Here is a 19,226-nt window from a genome sequence, read left to right as displayed (position 1 = left end):
TTATGTCTCTCTATCGCCATTGATGACTTAACAAAATTGCCCCTTGATTTTGTCCGTTTAGCGATCAATATACAAAAAATAATTAACTAAAGGAACAACCATAATTGTCTATGCTTCCAGGATATATACACTACATGGCCAATAGTGGATTTGTCTATTTTAGCCACACCCGTTGCTGACAGGTGTATAAAATCGAGCACACAGCCATGCAATCTCCAAGACAAACATTGGCAGTAGAATGGCCTTACTGAAGAGCTCAGTGACTTTCAACATGGCACTGTCATAGGATGCCACCTTTGCAACAAGTCAGTTCGTCAACTTTCTGCCCTGCTTGAGCTGCCTTGGTCAACTGTAAGTGCTGTTATTGTGAAGTGGAAATGTCTAGGAGCAACAACAGCTCAGCCACGAAGTGGTAGGCCACACAAGCTCACAGAACGGGACCACCGAGTTCACTACCGAGTTCCAAACTGCCTCTGGAAGTAACGTCAGCAAGAACTGTGCGTCGGGAGCTTAGTGAAATGGGTTTCCATGGCCGAGCAGCCCACACAAGCCTAAGTTCACCATGCGCAATGCCAAGCTTTGGCTGGAATGGTGTAAATCTCGCCGCCATTGGACTCTGGAGCAGTGGAAACATGTTCTCTGGAGTGATGAATCACACTACACCATCTGGCAGTCTGACGGACGACTCTGGGTTTGGCGGATGCCAGGAGAACGCTACCTGCCCGAATGCATAGCGCAAACTGTACAGTTTTGTGGAGGAGGAATAATGGTCTGTGGCTGTTTTTCATGGTTCGGGCTAGGCCCCTTAGTTCCAGTGAAGGGAAATCTTAACGCTACAGTATACAATGACATTCTAGACAACTCTGTGCTTCCAACTTTGTGGCAACAGTTGGGGAAGGCCCTTTCCTGTTCCAGCATGACAATGCCCCCGTGCACAAAGCGAGATCCATACAGAAATGGTTTGTCAAAATCGATGTGGAAGAACTTGACTGGCCTGCAAAGAGCCCGGACCTCAACCCCATCGAAAACCTTTGGGATGAATTGGAACGCCGACTGCGAACCAGGCCTAATCGCCCAACATCAGTGCCGACCTCACTAATGCTCTTGTGGCTGAAGTGAAGCAAGTCCCCACAGCAAAGTTCCAACATCTAGTGGAAAGCCTTCCCAGAGGAGTGGAGGCTGTTATAGCAGCAAAGGGGAGACCAACTCCATATTAATATCCATGATTTTGGAATCACGAGCAGGTGTCCACATACCTTTGGCGATGTAGTGTAATTGAGAAATGTAGGCCTACTATATTATTTACAAAAGTATGTCCACAAGTGACATAATAACAGGTGATTCCTTTTGCAGGCAAGAACAATACTTTTGCTCAGTGTTACAGTCTTGTCCATTTAAATTAGGACAGGAAATGAATGAAAAGATTAGCTCCCCTTCATATTCACAATCTGATTGTAAATCTAAATAGAGCCAAATCTCTGTGTTACATTTCTATGTGCTTATTAGCGCTCTTATTCTCCATCACCAGCCACACAACATGGCACCTCACCAGCACCGGATTGTAGTTTCTCACAACAAAGACCAAGGTAAAGTCAAAGGCCGCTATAGCTTCCATGGATAGCACCTGTAAGATCGTGAACAAGGGAAAATATTGCCATCTAGAGGCGGCTCATAATTGAACATAAACTCACTCCACCAATGCGTGTAACGGTGTCCTATGTGATACCCCCTCCCCGCATTCATGATCGATTTGATATGACCATCACAATTCAATGTACAATTTAAACCCAGCTCAATAAACTATGCTACAACCTGACGCATTTTTACATTTTTACAACTCCACACCACCACACTCCGTGTTGAGCTCTCAGTGAACACTCAGAACTATAGCTCCCCGTGAAAATGCACTAACAATGGGCATGCATTTCATTGGGGCGAAAGAGGGAAAGTGTGAGGATTGTACATTTTTTTAAACACAATTTCACTAAGAACATGCACAGCCAGCATTTCATCTGTATACTTTCACAAAGACGCCAAGTGTCCGTTTGTGAACTTTTAAATAAGTTGCACCATAGTAAACTCTTAATAAATCCATGCCCTTACCTGAAATAATGGGGGCCAGTCGGAATATGTCAGACAGCCGGCTATTCATGGTCTCATAAGGAGAGTCCTCAAGGAAATCGTTCCCTGAAAGGAATATTGAAATACAATGTGATTTTTAACATACTGTTGCAGTGTTAATAGGCATGTAAATGTTGCAGACAACCAGCTAGACAGGCATACATACATACATACACACATACATAAATATATATAGATTTTATTTAAAGAGCATGCACGTGGGTTTTTGTTTTCACTAAATGTTTGTAAGCTACCATGTCTTGTCATTTCTTCACATGCGCATACACATGAGATGGGTATCTAGGTCAGTCAATTTCCATGACGCTCTACTACTCGTTAGGCTACGGTTGATTAGGCATATTGGTCAGCAACTGAGAACCCCTTCTGCCCCACTGGCCATTGGCATTAGGCAGTACAGTTTTTGTGTACGATCTACTGCAAGATGACGAGTGCCAAAGGGCTTTACACTCGATTCATTCTAAGATATTTTTTTAAGGACATTACCCCACTCCTTTCCCATTACGCACAGGCGGGAAAGTTACGCACCCAATAATGTGGTGTTTTCTCCCTGAAACGGTATTGCTTTAGCAGTTTACATGGTCCGTTAATACATTACTCATACAGCAGGTCTGGGTAATGTTTGTTTTTTTAACCATTGATTAACATCAGATTGACTTCTGACAATGTGTGATTGCTGTGTTGTAGCCAACTGCAATGACACCAAAGGGCATACCCTGCAAAGTCTGGTAGATTCCCCAATAGATGCGAAGGCAGTTCTTTTCTTTCTTCATACCCCTTTTACATCTGCAGTTATACAGGGGGCTCTGCTTGAGAGCATCCATGGCGCTCCGACATTCGTCCTGCGCCTCCAGTCCGGCTACCATGCTAAAGTTTCTCTCCTTCCCCCCAGCAACGCACTGTCTCATTGTCCGATACTTGGTGCTGCATCCTTGCTCCTTCATACACTGCTCACTCGCCTTGACACAGTCGAGGCGGTTGGGACCAGAAAGGACATTCTCCTGGGCATACAATACATCTGTTTGGGGAGAATAAATAATGATAATAATAATAATGTTTCTGTCGTTTAAATGTTAAATATTGTAGGCTATACGGGATTTAGTCACAATAAACATTCAGAGATTAATCCAAATGAAAGCTGCTTTAGAGATTAACATAGTGTATTAACGCTGTACTGAGCGTATTTTAGCGCGCAACTCCGTGACAATAACAACAACACAAACATGTCATATAGGCTACTCGTCACTGACATAGTGATCAATGCATCGCATACCCTATACATTTGTGAAATATTTTTTTTAAATCAGCTGAGGACAAGTAAAGTTATTAAATATGAAACGGGTAAAACATGTTAAGCTTTTGCTTTTGCAATGTATGCTATAGTAGTGTATATAGGCTATACATGAGAGACGGGAAATGAATTGCCACTGTATTTAGTTGTGTCTATTACAGAATTAGAACTCAGTTCACTTCGATTAGGCTACATGAGCTCGTAATTGATTTTTCAGTAGTCAGTGGGCATGGCCCGCATTATGGTGGACCATCTCTCTCCACAACGATCACTATAGGTTTCCTATGTACTCATCTCAGCTGCCCTCTAATTTCTTATTATTGTCAATTTAAAAATGCATATTCTAGGCATGTATAGCATATATTAGTCATATTCATAAGTAATAGGCCTTGAGAAACTAAAACTTACCTAAAAGAGGCAGCACGACATAAAGTGTGATGAAAATCATTGCGTTGGTATCCGTGTGATGCCTTGTTACAATGGAATTTATAGAACATATAGAAAAAAACTTTGTGATTTTATTCCCAAGGTATTTCCACTCTATTCAAATCCATTGGAAATATCGGGTGGATGAGGTCCGACATAGGCTACAGAACACATCCAGCTGACTTCATGCATAAAACATTCCGACCCAAAAGTACTCCAATTTTTGCGACAGACAACCGATACCATCAACCACAGAATGATTTCCTTTCCGTTTAAAAACTAAATAAAAGACCTGGATAAGAGATCACAAGGAGACAAAACGAACCGGCGAGTGCTCTCGGGAACTCCAGCTCGTAGGATGTCCGCGTGTGTCTTAGCGCGCGAGGATGCTGTAGCCCACTGCTCAATAGTGCAGTAACCCCAATCCGGCAGCAGCGGCAAGGCAGTGGAACTTTGCGTTTCAACGTGGATTTCGGTGATGACAAGTAGATCAATTCAAACTTTCAGACACATTTTATTTCTGGATTACAGTGTCGATGTGAGGCTAAATACATACGCAATATCTTATTTGTGAAAACATAGAGTATGACACTATTTGCAATCGTTTTGATTGTTGATTCTGCATTAAATTGTATCAAAATATTATAGTGTCTTGATTCATGCCCTAGGACAAGGCTACACCATTATAATTTACAATATTATATTATTCATGGGGTCACAGAGAGTTCATGAGTAGGCTACAACATGTAGAGGTTAAAAAACGTGTTAATGTGACTATCCCCAATACCTTAGTCAAAACCGCACACTCAAATTTTAGAGAGAGACAACCCCATGCGCACAGATAATATGCTATAGACTACAAGTACACTATCGATTGAATATCTGTGTTGACGTGCAACGCTATCCCACCAATTCGACGGAAACCTGTCACTGTTCCCTTTTCACTTTGAAAAATCTATTCAGATCGTCGCGTATTAATGCTAACTTAGTGTTTGTTATGCTCAGGATGCGCTTTCGCTAGCCATTTGGAGCGTGGATTGAAAAAGGAGACGGAGCCTAAATTGTCTATCTGATGTGTGCTGCTGACTGCAGTGCAAACCATACAGTACCATACAGTTCCAGAGCTGAGAGTGTAGAGCCACCAGTGCGCTCCTTCTATCCACTCTTGACATCGACTATAAAACGTGAACATGGGTGAATATCGCCATCTGTTGGTTTAAAAAAAGCCTCAACTTGCATCTCATTATAGGCTAAATAATGCAATCACTATAGCCTAGACGTGGCTAATGTAATATGAAACTATCTGAATTAATTGGTGGCTATACAAATCACAAAAATTGAGTGGTTTATGATAATGAACATTTTAACATATTTAATCTGGCCTATTAGGTTCATTTTACATACTGTAACGACCCTGTGTTTATAAGCGCGGAAATCGACTCTGCCGCTTGAGCATGCTTTTGCGGCACAGTCGATAGCGCGCCGGACCTCGGGCTAGAAGGTCGAGGGTTCGAGACCCGCTCCCTCCTGTTTCATTACATTGGTGTCGGAAGTGATCGGACCTCGCATCCACGACAGTGCGTGTGCTTGGCCGGTGAGCGCGTTCCTGTAAGACGTAAAGTCGCAAGCTAGCGCGAGGACGCGCTCTTTGAAAGGAGGGAGTAGTGTAACGACCCTGTGTTTATAAGCGCGGAAATCGACTCTGCCGCTTGAGCATGCTTTTGCGGCACAGTCGATAGCGCGCCGGACCTCGGGCTAGGAGGTCGAGGGTTCGAGACCTGCTCCCTGCCTGTTTCATTACAATACTTTTCTATATTAGGCCTACACTTTTAACGTTGACCATAGAATAACACAGATACACATCCTATTAAGTGAGATGTAATACATGCCCTATTGATTAGTTTTCAGTCCTTCACTAGGCTAAACACAGAAGCAATGTTAAAGGAATTTTCTATGGTTAGACCCAATTGACTGTTGACTGAAACAATCAACAATGAATGAATGTTCCCCTCCACTCCACCATATCAACTGGACTAAATCCTTTAATACACAAATGGGAAGCTGAGAGAGCAGGGCTATTTACATTTTTACAGATAGTGCGAAAGAGAAGACTAAGGTTGTGTTCCCCTGCTCAGACGTTGCTGACGCATGCCAGATCTTACAACACCTGGATAGGTATTTTACATTATACCACATATTATAGCAATCTAGTGCCCAGCTGCACAGTCAATGATGTGGCATGCAACCATTGGTTGATGCATGCAACGTCTAAGCAGGGGAACGCGAGCTATGTGTCAGACACGGAAAAGGAAGCGAGACATCTCACCCCCTAATTATTTATGGTACAATTGAAGTCAATGAACTAAGCAGACCAGACCCAGCTGCTATCACATTGGTGTCTATGGGCTACCCCGTTAAGCAAACCGAAACGGACAATTTTTCCAACAATAAACGGCCTGAGTGAACTATCATGATTTATCCACCATCTTTCGAATATATAGGCCTACAAAGCAGTGGAGGCTGCTGAGGGGAGGATGGCTCTTAATAATGTCTGGAATGGAGCAAATGGAATGGTATCAAACCATGTGTTTGCTGTATTTGATACCATTCTACTATTTCCGCTCCAGCCGTTACCACGAGCCCTTTCTCCCCAATTAATGTGCCAACAAATGGGATCCAAAAAAACTGGAAAGGATGTAGAATATACTGTCTTTGCAAACACTTTTACTGTGAACTACAGCTTTTAACCAAAAATCTGCACTTAATAAGGCCTCACAACAAGCATGTCTTTTAACATTATGGCTGCCAGACAGGCAGGCGACGATCAGCAGTCAATGGGCGCATTCCTCTGCCCAGGCATGTTGATGCCTGCCAGATTTTACAATGCCTGGATAGGTATTTTACGTATCAGCTAACCACATCATATGTTATAGCAATCTGTCAGTCGATGACACAGTCAATGACGTTGCACGCAACCATTGGTTAATGCACTCAAAGTTTGAGCAAGGGAACACGCCCAACTGAAAGTCTGAAAAGACTACATACCTGTTGACAGCCCTCCTGGATTGGGTCATACCAACTCACTACTCTAGAGAGGTAACATTAGGCACATCAACCTCTCAGCCTACATCTGTGAAATAACATTAATAAATGAATCACCATAGAACAAAATGGCCTTATAAACTCAAATGACACAAAGACTATATATTTATGTAATCTCAAAATAACAAATAGGGAGAAACTAAACGCATGAGGCAAAATTGGCACCTCCAAACTGGGCATGAATTGGCACCAATCAGGTGCGTCGTCTACTCCTAGGAACAGGAAATGCATGTCGGCTGCGCGGCAAACAATGAAGCCTATGAATGAGCTGGCGAGTAACATTTCTGAATTAAGTAGGCCTAATAAAAGACGTTTAACGACTGCATAATGCATAACTATTAATGGACCATGTAATCTGCTGAATAAAATTTCATAAACCAAATGCTTGTCCGAGAGTAGGCTTAGATGATGATTTAACAAACACAGAAGCAAGCTAAGTGTGCATAGGCCTATCTTCTTGTAAACTCAGCAAAAAAATAAATGTCCTCTCAATGTCAACTGCGTTTATTTTCAGCAAACTTAACATGTGTAAACATTTGTGTGAACATAACAAGATTCAACAACTGAGACATAAACTGAACAAGTTCCACAGACATGTGACTAACAGAAATGGAACAATGTGTCCCTGAACAAAGGGGGGGGGTCAAAATCAAAAGTAACAGTCAGTATCTGGTGTGGCCACCAGCTGCATTAAGTACTGTAGTGCATCTCCTCCTCATGGACTGCACCAGATTGGCCAGTTCTTGCTGTGAGATGTTACCCCACTCTTCCACCAAGGCACCTGCAAGTTCCCGGAAATTTCTGGGGGGAATGAGGGAGGGGGATGTCTTCCCTGTAAAAAACAGCGTTGAGATTGCCTGCAATGACAACAAGCTCAGTCTGATGATGCTGTGACACACCGCCCCAGACCATGACAGACCCTCCACCTCCAAATCGATCCCGCTCTAGAGTACAGGCCTCGGCGTAACGCTCATTCCTTCGACGATAAACGCAAATCTGACCATCACCCCTGGTGAGACAAAACCGCGACTCGTCAGTGAAGAGCACTTTTTGCCAGTTCTGTCGGGTCCAGGGTTTGTGCCCATAGGCAATGTTGTTGCCGGTGATGTCTGGTGAGGACCTGCCTTACAACAGGCCTACAAGCCCTCAGTCCAACCTGTCTCAGCCTATTGCGGACGGTCTGAGCACTGATGGAGGGATTGTGCGTTCCTGGTGTAACTCGGGCAGTTGTTGTTGCCATCCTGTACCTGTCCCGCAGGTGTGATGTTCGGATGTACCGATCCTGTGCAGGTGTTGTTACACGTGGTCTGCCACTGCGAGGACGATCAGCTGTCCGTCCTGTCTCCCTGTAGCGCTGTCTTAGGTGTCTCACAGTACGGACATTGCAATTTTTGCCCTGGCCACATCTGCAGTCCTCATGCCTCCTTGCAGCATGCCTAAGGCACGCTCACGCAGATGAGCAGGGACCCTGGGCATCTTTCATTTGGTGTTTTTCAGAGTCAGTAGAAAGGCCTCTTTAGTGTCCTACGTTTTCATAACTGTGACCTTAATTGCCTACCGTCTGTAAGTAGTGTCTTACCGACCGTTCCACAGGTGCATGTTCATTAATTGTATTTGGTTCATTGAACAGGCATGAAACAGTGTTTAAACCCGTTTACAATGAAGATCTGTGAAGTTATTTGTATTTTTACGAATTATCTTTGAAAGACAGGGTCCTGAAAAAGGGACATTTCTTTTTTTGCTGAGTTTATTAGGTAGCGCAGAAAATGATGTAAAAAAATCCTATTGTTTTTATAGTAAATAGAGTAAAAAAAATTAAAACGTAAATATTCCAAATAAACTTGGTTTAAAAGTACATTACTGTAAATGTACATTTTTACAGTGACTTACAGGTCACTGTCCGTAAGTTACCGTAAAAACAACAGGATTTTTAAAACATATTCTTCTGGTCTTTTTTACAGTGTAGGGTAATTATACTGGACAATAACAACATAAATTCAGTGAATGTATAAGGGGAACATAAATAGGCCTAGTCCTAAATTGCAAAACCACATAGGCTCGGCCCAAAAGTAAATGAAATGTACAATTAATTGGCTTTTTCAAAGGGAGCTTTCAAATTATAGTTTTGTTTAGATAAAATAAAATATGATTCCTCCTTGACCAAATTACAAGCATGTTGAGAGGGAAAAATATAGTGTTAGTTAATTGTCTGGAAAACCTATATAATTTGATAACTTTGCTATTTTAATCTCAAAGGGAAGGTTGCCAACCTCATGAAGGTGAGCAACATCAATCTGGAATTTATGAAAAGCCTCAATCAATATTTACTATTAATTTAGCAAATGAATGTCAGAATGATATAGGTCCTGGTCATATAAGGAGGCAGGCATTCACACTTTAATGTTCTTCATGGCACTGGCTCAAACCATTCTTTCTAGCAGTGCTCAGGAGAAAATTGGGTAAAGTAAAGAATGAGCCTCTATAGGCCTATGTGACAAATCTTGAAGGAGCAAATGGCACTGAATTAAAGCTATTGATTGCTGACTGTGCTTACAAACGTCAAACAATACTGTGGATGGCAGAACTAATAGTTCATTGAAGCAGAACTGTGATGAATGAAAGCGATCTTGAGAGAATGGCTGCACTGGAACATTTCTCAGTATGTTTAGGCCTACAGAATGTATTCATTGTGGTAGGCTACAATGAAAAGCCCCCTAGGCTACCCCCAGGTTCAACATATTTCTGTGGGTTTAACAAACACATTTGGGTGAAGACCATTTTAAATGTTACACGATATTAGTAGGTTTTCTGGTAAAAGTAAACTGACCTCTCCTGCCTATAAATAGGCTTGCGCACTCTAGAATAGGCCTACGTGCGCGCTGTAGAACACGTGCACATTTGTTGGCGGGAATTCGACTGGAATCTCAACACACTTGTATGTTTTACTGCTGTCCTGGCGTCATATTTAATAAACAATTTAAAAGTTAATACAGCTAGATAGCATATTTATCCGATAAAGATATGAGTTTGGATACTCTGTTCCAACAAATTCTACTAACTGAACAGCAAATATCGGAGAAAACGCGACAATCTCAAGAGGGTGAGCTGCCAACCATAATTTCCTTTCTAATATCAAGCTAGCTGTTATTGACACAATGTTAGCTAAATTATACTACTTTTCGTTTTTAATTGACTTTTGCCGGAATTGGGGGAAAGAATGTGACTGGTTATGTTTGTCATGAAGGTCACTGTTGTGTTTCCTTTTTCAATGTTCTTTCAGTCAAGGCTGCTATTGCAAGATGTCAAGACAGGGTCAAGTCATTGACAGCAAAATCAGAATGTCTCTCCAAGGAACTTGATGAAAAGGTGAATCTGCTGTTATCATTACCTATGTGTGAGAGAGAAAACCTGACACAATATTGTTGAAGTGACAGAGATAAGAACAGACACTTCATTGAACAGTGAATGCAGGCTACAGAGTTGTACAGTGAATGTACAGTCAAATAGCTACATTAATTAGTCCGAGAGAGTGTGTTGACAGATTAAGTGCAGTATATTGATACATATTGAGACACATTAAAGAGGTGATTAATTGTATGATTAAAACCCTTAATCTATTAGAGGCCTCATCAGAGACTCTGGATCAATTGCAAGTGGCGCTACAAAATCAATTCCTAGTTTCCGCAGGATTACATTAGCATTATAGCAAGCAACATTTTAACATGCTTGAAATAAATTGTGTGTGGAAGATAGATTCATTAACTTTTCATAATATTGTTGAGCACTTCCTGTACATGTCAAAAAGGAACATAACAAGATTGCCAATTACAGGGTTCAAATCAAAAGAGTCATTCATTGAGATGAGATGCAATAACCTCTGAACTATAGGCTGCTGCTGAATATCACATATACATTCAGCCAATATGTTCCATCTATTTTACTGATATTTAAGATTATGCTAAATTGAGCCGCTGTAGGTTAATAGCATACATATATATACATGTTTGACTAGATATCATTCTGCTTATTCATTTCAACTCATGCAGTACATTTCAGACTGCATAGTGTGATCTTTCACTGCAAGTTTGTTTCTGTGAGACACACTTCCACTCGAAATCATGTTCTATTGTGGAGATAGAACTATTTGCAGAACTTTTTTTTTTAGGTATGATAAAGTGTTTTAAGCACACTATCTGTATGAAACAGCTCAAACTTTGTGTTTGTTGTTCCATAGTCTATGACACTTGGCTTGCTCAATCATTAGTTTACTTTCAAGCTCTCTTTAACTGTTCCCTTCGTTATATTTATTGATTTATTTATATTTATATTTTATATTTATTTATTTTTAACTTTGTAACTCATAGTAACCAATTGTCCTGAATGCCATGCATTTAAAAAAAAATTACATCCTTTTTCTCCCCAATTTTTCGTGGTATCCAATTGTTTGTAGTTACTGTCTTGTCTCATAAAAGAGCTAACCTCATAATAGAGCCATGCGTCCTCTGAAACACAACCCAACCAAGCCACACTGCTTCTTAACACAGTGCGCATCCAACCCGGCAAGCCAGCCGCACCAATGTGTCGGTGGAAACAGCGTACACCTAGCGACCTGGTCAGCGTGCACTGCCCGCCACAGGAGTCGCTAGTGCGCGATGAGACAAGGATATCCCTACCGGCCAAACCCTCCTTAACCCGGACGACGCTAGGCCAATTGTGCATAGCCCCATGGACCTCCCGGTCACGGCCGGCTGCGACAGAGCCTGGGCTCGAACCCAGCGTCTCTGGTGGCACAGCTAGTGGCGATGCAGTGCCTTAGACCACTGCACCACCCAGGAGGCCCATGAATGCCATGCATTTTAGACGGTAATTTTCAATGCTTTCCACTAGCACAATTAACCTTCACAATTGCTTATATCATTTGAAGCCAGGTAGTATGTAATTACCTTAATGGTACCATTTGCCTTCTTTTGGTCTGAATGGCTTATAAAAAAAATATATAAATATTGTGAGGGGAATGTTGAGGCTAGGCAATACAGTGTGCCTATAGTATAGCTACTAAAATGAGAACATATCTTTTCCCTTTATTTCAATATACTAACTGTTCAATCAAGTATCAAACTTCATGGAATGGGACAGACTAATGAAAGTATAGTTTTTGTTTTGTTTTATGGAACTGCTAAAAGTGTGTCCTTCCAGGCTCAGCATCTATCAGAGACAAAGCTGCACTATGACCTAATGAAAAAGCGTCAAGTACAAGTTGAAAAGCAGGCAGGGGAGCTTCTGAGACAGCAGAAGGATCTCAGGAAACACTTGGTGAGTGATTCCTGTCAAGGGCATTCAAGCACACTCAAACGTTAAACAAATACAACATGACAGTACATTGTTATTCAATAGATCTAGGCTACATTAACCTATTTACCTTTTTTGTTGTTGCTGTGCTCATATGTTTGAAGGAGACAATAAAGAAGTCGTCGAAGGAGGAACAGGAGAAATTCATGAAAGAAATCATGACTTTCAACAGCGACTTTAGCCTTTTGAATAACAGGGAGACTGTGTTTGAGAGCCAAACCCAATCTGAGATACGTAACTTGGAGGAGGAGGTTAGCTCTTTAAACAAAGGTAGAGAAGCCACTGTTTATATTAACATGTGAAGTAGGGTCATTTTATATTCATTGGGTATTGCTAGTTTATTCATGGATAATATATTTACATTATATAACCTGATGCTACACTAACCATGCCCTGTTCTGACCAACCCTGAGGCTTTATGGTAACCCCATGTACTGTTTTTTCCATCCTGTCTTAGAGATGGAGTCCATGGGCCGGAAGAATACTCGGATGAACTCTATGCAAGAAGAAAAGAGAGGTCTCCATTTGGAGCTACAAGGACTGGAACATATTATGAGAGGTACAGATTTGATCCAGCTCTGTTGTCAGGCAGACGTTTGAATGCTCGCCACCAGATAAAACAAACAATCCTAAAGACAGCGTACAGTAAAACGTGCAGACTAAACTGAATCCATCCCCTAGCGTCATTTTCTTTAGGGAAACACCGACTGGTATGTGGAGGTAATGTTTACATTAAGCGTTGTTCATTTCAGACCTGGAGAGCCAGCTGAATGAGGCTAAATCAATGACCGAGTCCTTAAGTGCAGAGAGTCTGATGGTCACCCAGAAGCCCCTCACAGACAGCACTTGCTTAAGGTAATCAACTGCGCATCCAAACTGTCCAGCTGTACCTTGGGAGACAAGCAATGTACTCCTTAATCACTGTGGATGCCAGTGCCTTGCTTGGAGCCTCACTTACTATTTAAATTTCATGGATAGCGTTTGTGTGAGGAGAGTGGTCCGTTATGGCTAGATCAAGGCTTATCCTGGGGTGTGTATAGAGTCAGAAGTTAGAGCAAAAATGTGCTCGAAAGCATATACAATAAATACGTGAGGACTGAGTTTTACAGACATAACAAGGATCATATCGTCAATTCTGACAGAACAGCAAGACTCTGAGTATTTGGTGTGTGGGTCACAAATCATTGCACATTTATTGTCTTCCTGTCTCATCCTGCTAATGATCCTGCTTGAAATGCGCTGAAAGGACCTGCACCCATCCTGCCTTTCTTGTACTCTTCAGATCAGGATGCTTAAATAAAGCAACATTACCCCAATTTCTTTAGTTAAGGCTTTGATCTGTTGCCTTTATTATCTGGTCAAAAAAGAACATCCTACGATTCTCATGTTAGGAACTTAATGAAAAGGATGGATCGATACAGAATCTGGCCCAGGGAGGAAGTGTTTGCCTCCTCCTGCTCTTAAATCACACGTGGGGGAAGCATGTTCTGTCCCTCTGTTCCCACAAATCTCCTTCATTACTGACGGCCTGATTAGTCCACAGGATGTGCTGAGGGTGGGGCTTTTGGGGAAGCTGAGGCCCACTCACTGTTATGATAATTCCTCTTGAGTGTGTTCATTAATCACGCTTTTTACTCAGCTATTGATTTTTTTTTAAATTGAATGCATGTCAATTTAATGAGTGCTGTCTTTTTAAAAGTGTAAGTGTGCAAACCATACAATTTTAATGTCATAGACTTAGCCAGTGGTAACGTGTGGAATAGACACTGGCTGGAATGCGGTTTTAACCAATCAGCATTCAGGATTAGAACCACCCATTGTATAATATCTCTAGATCCAATATGCTGGTACTGTAAACCTTTGGTTGTACTATTGGTCCAACTCTTAAATTCATGTTAGATAATTGTTTTATGTTACATTTGATGTGTGTGTAATGAGAGACTAGCTTTTCAGACACTTAACATTTCAAATGTGTCATAGACTTAAAAAGGAGCTGGAGATGCACAAAGAAGGAGAGCTGGAGCTGCTGAGAGAAGCCCTTAGCTCTGAAATCCTGTTGCTGCAATCGGTAATCACTCTGAGCTATTCAAATCTATGAGCCTCAAATTAAGTCAATAGCTCTTTTTGTAACAGGACATTTTTTATTGCAGAAACTGTCTCCGAAGACTCCCCAATACTTAAGGAAATTCACATAGTGTCCAAACGTGTTTCTGGCAGAGGAAAATTCCAGAGGTATGTTAGAGGTTAGGAGAGAGATTGATTATACCAGCAGTCTTAAAAACATTGTGTATTTTACTAAGTATTTATTTTGTTTTACTTTACTGTCAGCTCATTGAAGATCTTGGCTTTACCCACCGAACATATCGTTACCAAAACATGATTAGATTTTAGCCATAGAACCAGGGTGTTGAGACGGGATGATATTGTTAGTGTGATCAAGAGAACAAGAGCAAATCCCATGCATTTGTTTAAAACGTATATTAGAGTTTTTTTACAATCGCTTACACACTAAAAGTGGTACTTGAGGCACACTCAGTGAAACCATTACCTCATGTACCTAATCTTCAGACCAAGTCTGCAAAACTGCAAGCATATTATCTGCTTTACACTCAGTTTGCAATTGTAAAACACAATTTTTGCAAAAAACTAAACACAGTTCTCTACATTAGACACATCATTCAAAACTAACAGGTCTTGTGTTTCGTTTGGAAAACACTGCCATTCCAAATGCCACACTCATTTACCGATGACCTACACACAGTGCTCACGTGTGAAAACACATAGCTAATTTCTTCACTTAGAAATCAGAGCTTGAGCACTATAAATAGGCTTCAGGTTGGTTTTCTTCGTTTGGACAACAATGGAGGCCAATTTTGCAGAGAGAGTTAGAGGAAGAGGAGTGAGAGTAAGAGGGGGACGAGGACGACGACAAGGAGGAGGAGGAGGAAAAGGACAAGCCTTTTGTTTATCTTCTACTGTATTTGTTTTGTCTGTTACTGTTTATCCTGAAATCTGGATGAAAATACAATGTTTTGAGAAAGAAATACATTTTATTTTCCCCCCCTTGCATTTCTGTTTATAGTGTAAATATATACTGAATATGCATACATACTGTATATATTTGTGCACATATATGTACGTGTGAGTGCTATGACAAACTGCCGTGGACTCCACTGCACACTGAACATGCAAAAGACACAAGATAGTAGTGTTTTACATTTGTCACATCCGTGTATAGTTGGCGTGTACAAGAGCTAATCATTTGCTGGTTTGTGTGTAGAGTTTTATTGCAAAAACACAATTTTGAGAAGAGTTAAAATAATTTTTATTGAAGTGTTTGGTTTTGCAAGAAATGTGTGACGTTTTGCATGTTATGTGTGTGTTTTGGGGTTTTGTGTTTAGAGTCAAGAGAAAAGGAGCCATAGTTTCAGAAATCATGTGTAAGCAATTGTCAAAAACTGTAGTTCTTTACCCCTGAAAACTGTCCTCTAGTGGAAATTATTGAAGTTGCAGTATCACATTGTACAGCAAAATCTGACTGACCAGGTTGACAATGAAATATGTATATATGGACTATGAAAAGAATAGGAAAGAAATAACATAGCAGTTAGAATCAGAGAACAGAAATAATCAAAACATATCCAGAACTCCACTGTAAAGTGGACGTTTCTGGTTGTTTTTCCATGAGAATACAAATTAATCAGATGATGGTGTCAGCCTAAGGTGTGGTGAACATGTATACGTTTTTGATGTGATGCTGGTCAATGGTCTCTGTTTCCAGGTACAGAAGCAGTGTTCAACCTCAAAGCCGCAAGTTCAGAGGAATTAATTACTAATGTCAGTGATATTTATATATATATATATATATATATATATATATATATATATATATACACATATTTTGAATGTATAGAAAATATAGTATGAGTTACTTTTACACCACCTACAAAATTCCAATGTGATCCCTGGCTATACATTTTATTAAATGGTCATTATTAATGTCCATAGAGAGAGAAGACAATTAAAACTGTAAATGTTTGCAGAGATTGCTGGTTGTATTCTTTGCTGCCCTCTAGAGGCCATTTTACACCACACATGGTGGCCAACCAGACCAGGATGTTCTTGTTCATGTAGTACTCTAGTACCAGCACAATGACTCATTAAAATAATTGACGATTATGGGATCCGGCATGTATCTTCTCCAGATAATTTTCATGTTATCCCTGGATTTGATTGACCGTCAGTTGATTGACTTATGATGTAATAGTTAATGAGTTCAAATCCCGTTTGAGTCTTTGTTCTGTTGACTTCAGAGCATGACCCAGATTAATTCAAATCAGGCCATTTGACTAAGTGGTTTGCAGCTTCTGTACTGGCAGTATTCTGCTAACATAATCCTCACATCACCTGGGATTTGAAAATGCTTATTTTATATCCTTTGAGGTTGCAGTAGTCTGACCATTTAACAACTGCATTTTTTATTTGAATTTGAAGCAAATCAGATAAGAAATATGCAACCTGCATGAAAAATGTTTGGTGTCTAAAGTAGAAGTGAATATGTATGCAACGAATCCACCCACTCTGACACTTAAACCTGAGGTGCTGGTTGTTAGAGAAATATTGACACACAAAGTAATGTTGCTACAGAAACATGTATTAGAAAAACAAGTCAGAAAAATAAAGTGGTGATGAAAATAAGTGCATTTGACATCAAACAATTAATCTCCTCATTTCATTAACATTTCTTCCATACTTCAGTTCTGCTGAGCACAATTATATCAAGCTTCTTCGTTATTCTCCTCATTAATGTTGAGTGTTAGCAGCTAGTGATAGTGCAAAGATTATCGTAGCAGAGGAAAATGAATCTTATCTCTGGCAAATTGAACGACTAACTCTGAAGCTTTCCCCTCTAGTCTCACTCTTCTCTGTTATGGTTATCCACAGACGAGACAGGCGTATTCTGGCTCTCCGTCAATGCCTTTTTGCTCTTCAGGTCATTGATGAACTGCTTAAAGAGCTTAGCCTCAAATTCATTGCAACTCTTGGTCGTCAGGCATTCCTGGTCCGTTGGAAAGTAGGGATTCTTAAGGATTCTGCATAGACAAAGGGACACGCATTCTTAGGAGTTTTCAAAAGCATCGACTTTGAAACATCATCCTTATTTCATTATGACTTAAAGGTCCAATGCAGCCATTTTTATCTCGATATCAAATAATTTCTGGGTGACAGTTAAGTACCTTACTTTGATTGTTTTCAAACAAAAATAGCTTCTTAGCAAAGGGCAATTTCTCAAGCAAGAATTTTGTTAGGATTGTCTGGGAGTGGTCTGAGTTGGGAGGGGGAAACTGAAAATTAGCTGTTATTGGCAGAGTGGTTTTGAATTTTCTTATTAGGCTATTAACTAATTTACTGCATGGTGATATCACCAGACACGCCAAAAATCTTTTCAAAAAGCTCTTACAGTAAAATATCATATATATTTTTTATAATAATATTCCAACCCCATAGTGTGGAAATGTATATAAAACACAGGGAAATCACGTTTTTGACTGCCCTGTGCCTTTTAAGACCTTACAACAGAATTAGAGGATGTTTTAGTGTTAAATATTCTACCTGTACAAGCTGTGCACCATCGCCTTTCTGTGGAGATAAAGAGAACCTTTACAGAAGATTTACAGAGGGGACTTGCTGTTGCAAATGGCCAGCTTGTTCCCTCCAATGTAATGGGTTGTCCATTTGTGTCTGGTGTCTGCATTGCACTCCTCATACAGACGACTTCTCCTGAAGAACACAAAATCATAGCCCTGTGTAATGAATTAGGCAAATATGGCAAATAATGATTTAAGAACCAAACATTTATATTTTAATTTGTTATTCCTTAAAGTTTTTTCCGTAGAAACTATTTTTTTGTTGAAACAGTTTGTGTTTTATGTAAAGGCATAGCCTATTGTAGCATACTGAATATTTGTGCCACCAAACAGAGTGAGTATGAGAGGTTTTTAGCTCATAGGCATGTGATGTTACAGGAAAGAGTACCTCATTGCTCATGGGTTTACATTAACACTTCCTCCTTTACTCTGGGCTACTGCAGCTGGACACTGCTTGGGCTCAACCTCCTTGCAAACTATATGAGGAAAACATACACAGTAACACAATAACTACTTAGGCAATACCTTTAGAAAGACACAAAGTAAAGCCAATGTAATTATGGGTTGCGCAAAATGAGGCCATTCGCTCTGCCATAGCTTATTCGTAGCCAATAAAGTCTTTATCAGCAGCATAATTATTATTGCACACAGATCTGTGTTTTGCTCGGGACTCTTAACTGTTTTTTTTATGTTTCTGTAGAATGTCTGTCAGTGCTCGCAGCGAGTTCAGCACAACAGCAGTCTAGTTATCGCTCCACTGGCTAGTAACGTTTTCAGCACATTGTGCTTTTTAGATATGGTGGAAAGATATGTCATGTGGAGAGAGGTGTCAGATGGAAAGAGATGTCATTCATCTGTTTGAAATCCAAGTATCAAAACATGTCATCGTCAAGCTAGATTTACCCGGAGCAATTGATCAACATTGCAACATTGGTAAAAGTGGACCATGGTGCTCAAGTTTCCTTGATTGTATATATTTAATAGAATTTTACACACAATTCAATGAATGATGAAGGTTTCCATACCTGAAGCTGAGTATAGAGCTGTTTGGATGAGGAGCAGCTGTTGCTCCCAACATCTTCCTCATGAGAAACAGCATATGAGAAGGCGGCTGGCAGACCATTCAGTATTACACAAGCTAGTCTCTGCCATAGTTGTTCTGCTAATGGGAGAATGAGTACCATGATGTGACAGGTTGATACTCGGCATGTAAGCCTACTGTGTTTCAGTACGTTGTTACCATAAACTCAAACACGTATAATGAATATGAA

At 40.5% G+C, this 19,226-nt stretch overlaps 1 protein-coding gene across 1 annotated transcript in view; it reads right to left on the bottom strand.

Annotated features, from left to right (window-relative positions):
• LOC120017701 (GDNF family receptor alpha-1-like) overlaps positions 1-4,228 on the bottom strand; it is an 83,075-nt gene extending 78,847 nt beyond the window's left edge. Inside the window, exons 1-3 of the mRNA XM_038960631.1 lie at positions 3,839-4,228; positions 2,855-3,157; positions 2,104-2,187 (exon numbers count right to left, since the gene is read on the bottom strand). Coding sequence (XP_038816559.1) covers positions 2,104-2,187; positions 2,855-3,157; positions 3,839-3,878 — 427 coding nt within the window. The 5' untranslated portion in view covers positions 3,879-4,228. The remainder of the gene's footprint in view (positions 1-2,103; positions 2,188-2,854; positions 3,158-3,838) is intronic.
• Positions 4,229-19,226: the final 14,998 nt, after the last annotated feature.

The sequence above is a fragment of the Salvelinus namaycush genome, chromosome 22 (assembly GCF_016432855.1).
Source record: "Salvelinus namaycush isolate Seneca chromosome 22, SaNama_1.0, whole genome shotgun sequence".
Classification (NCBI taxonomy): Eukaryota; Metazoa; Chordata; class Actinopteri; order Salmoniformes; family Salmonidae; genus Salvelinus; species Salvelinus namaycush.
The sequence above is the reverse complement of the archived record's forward strand: the minus strand, read 5'-3'. Positions and strand labels throughout refer to the sequence as shown.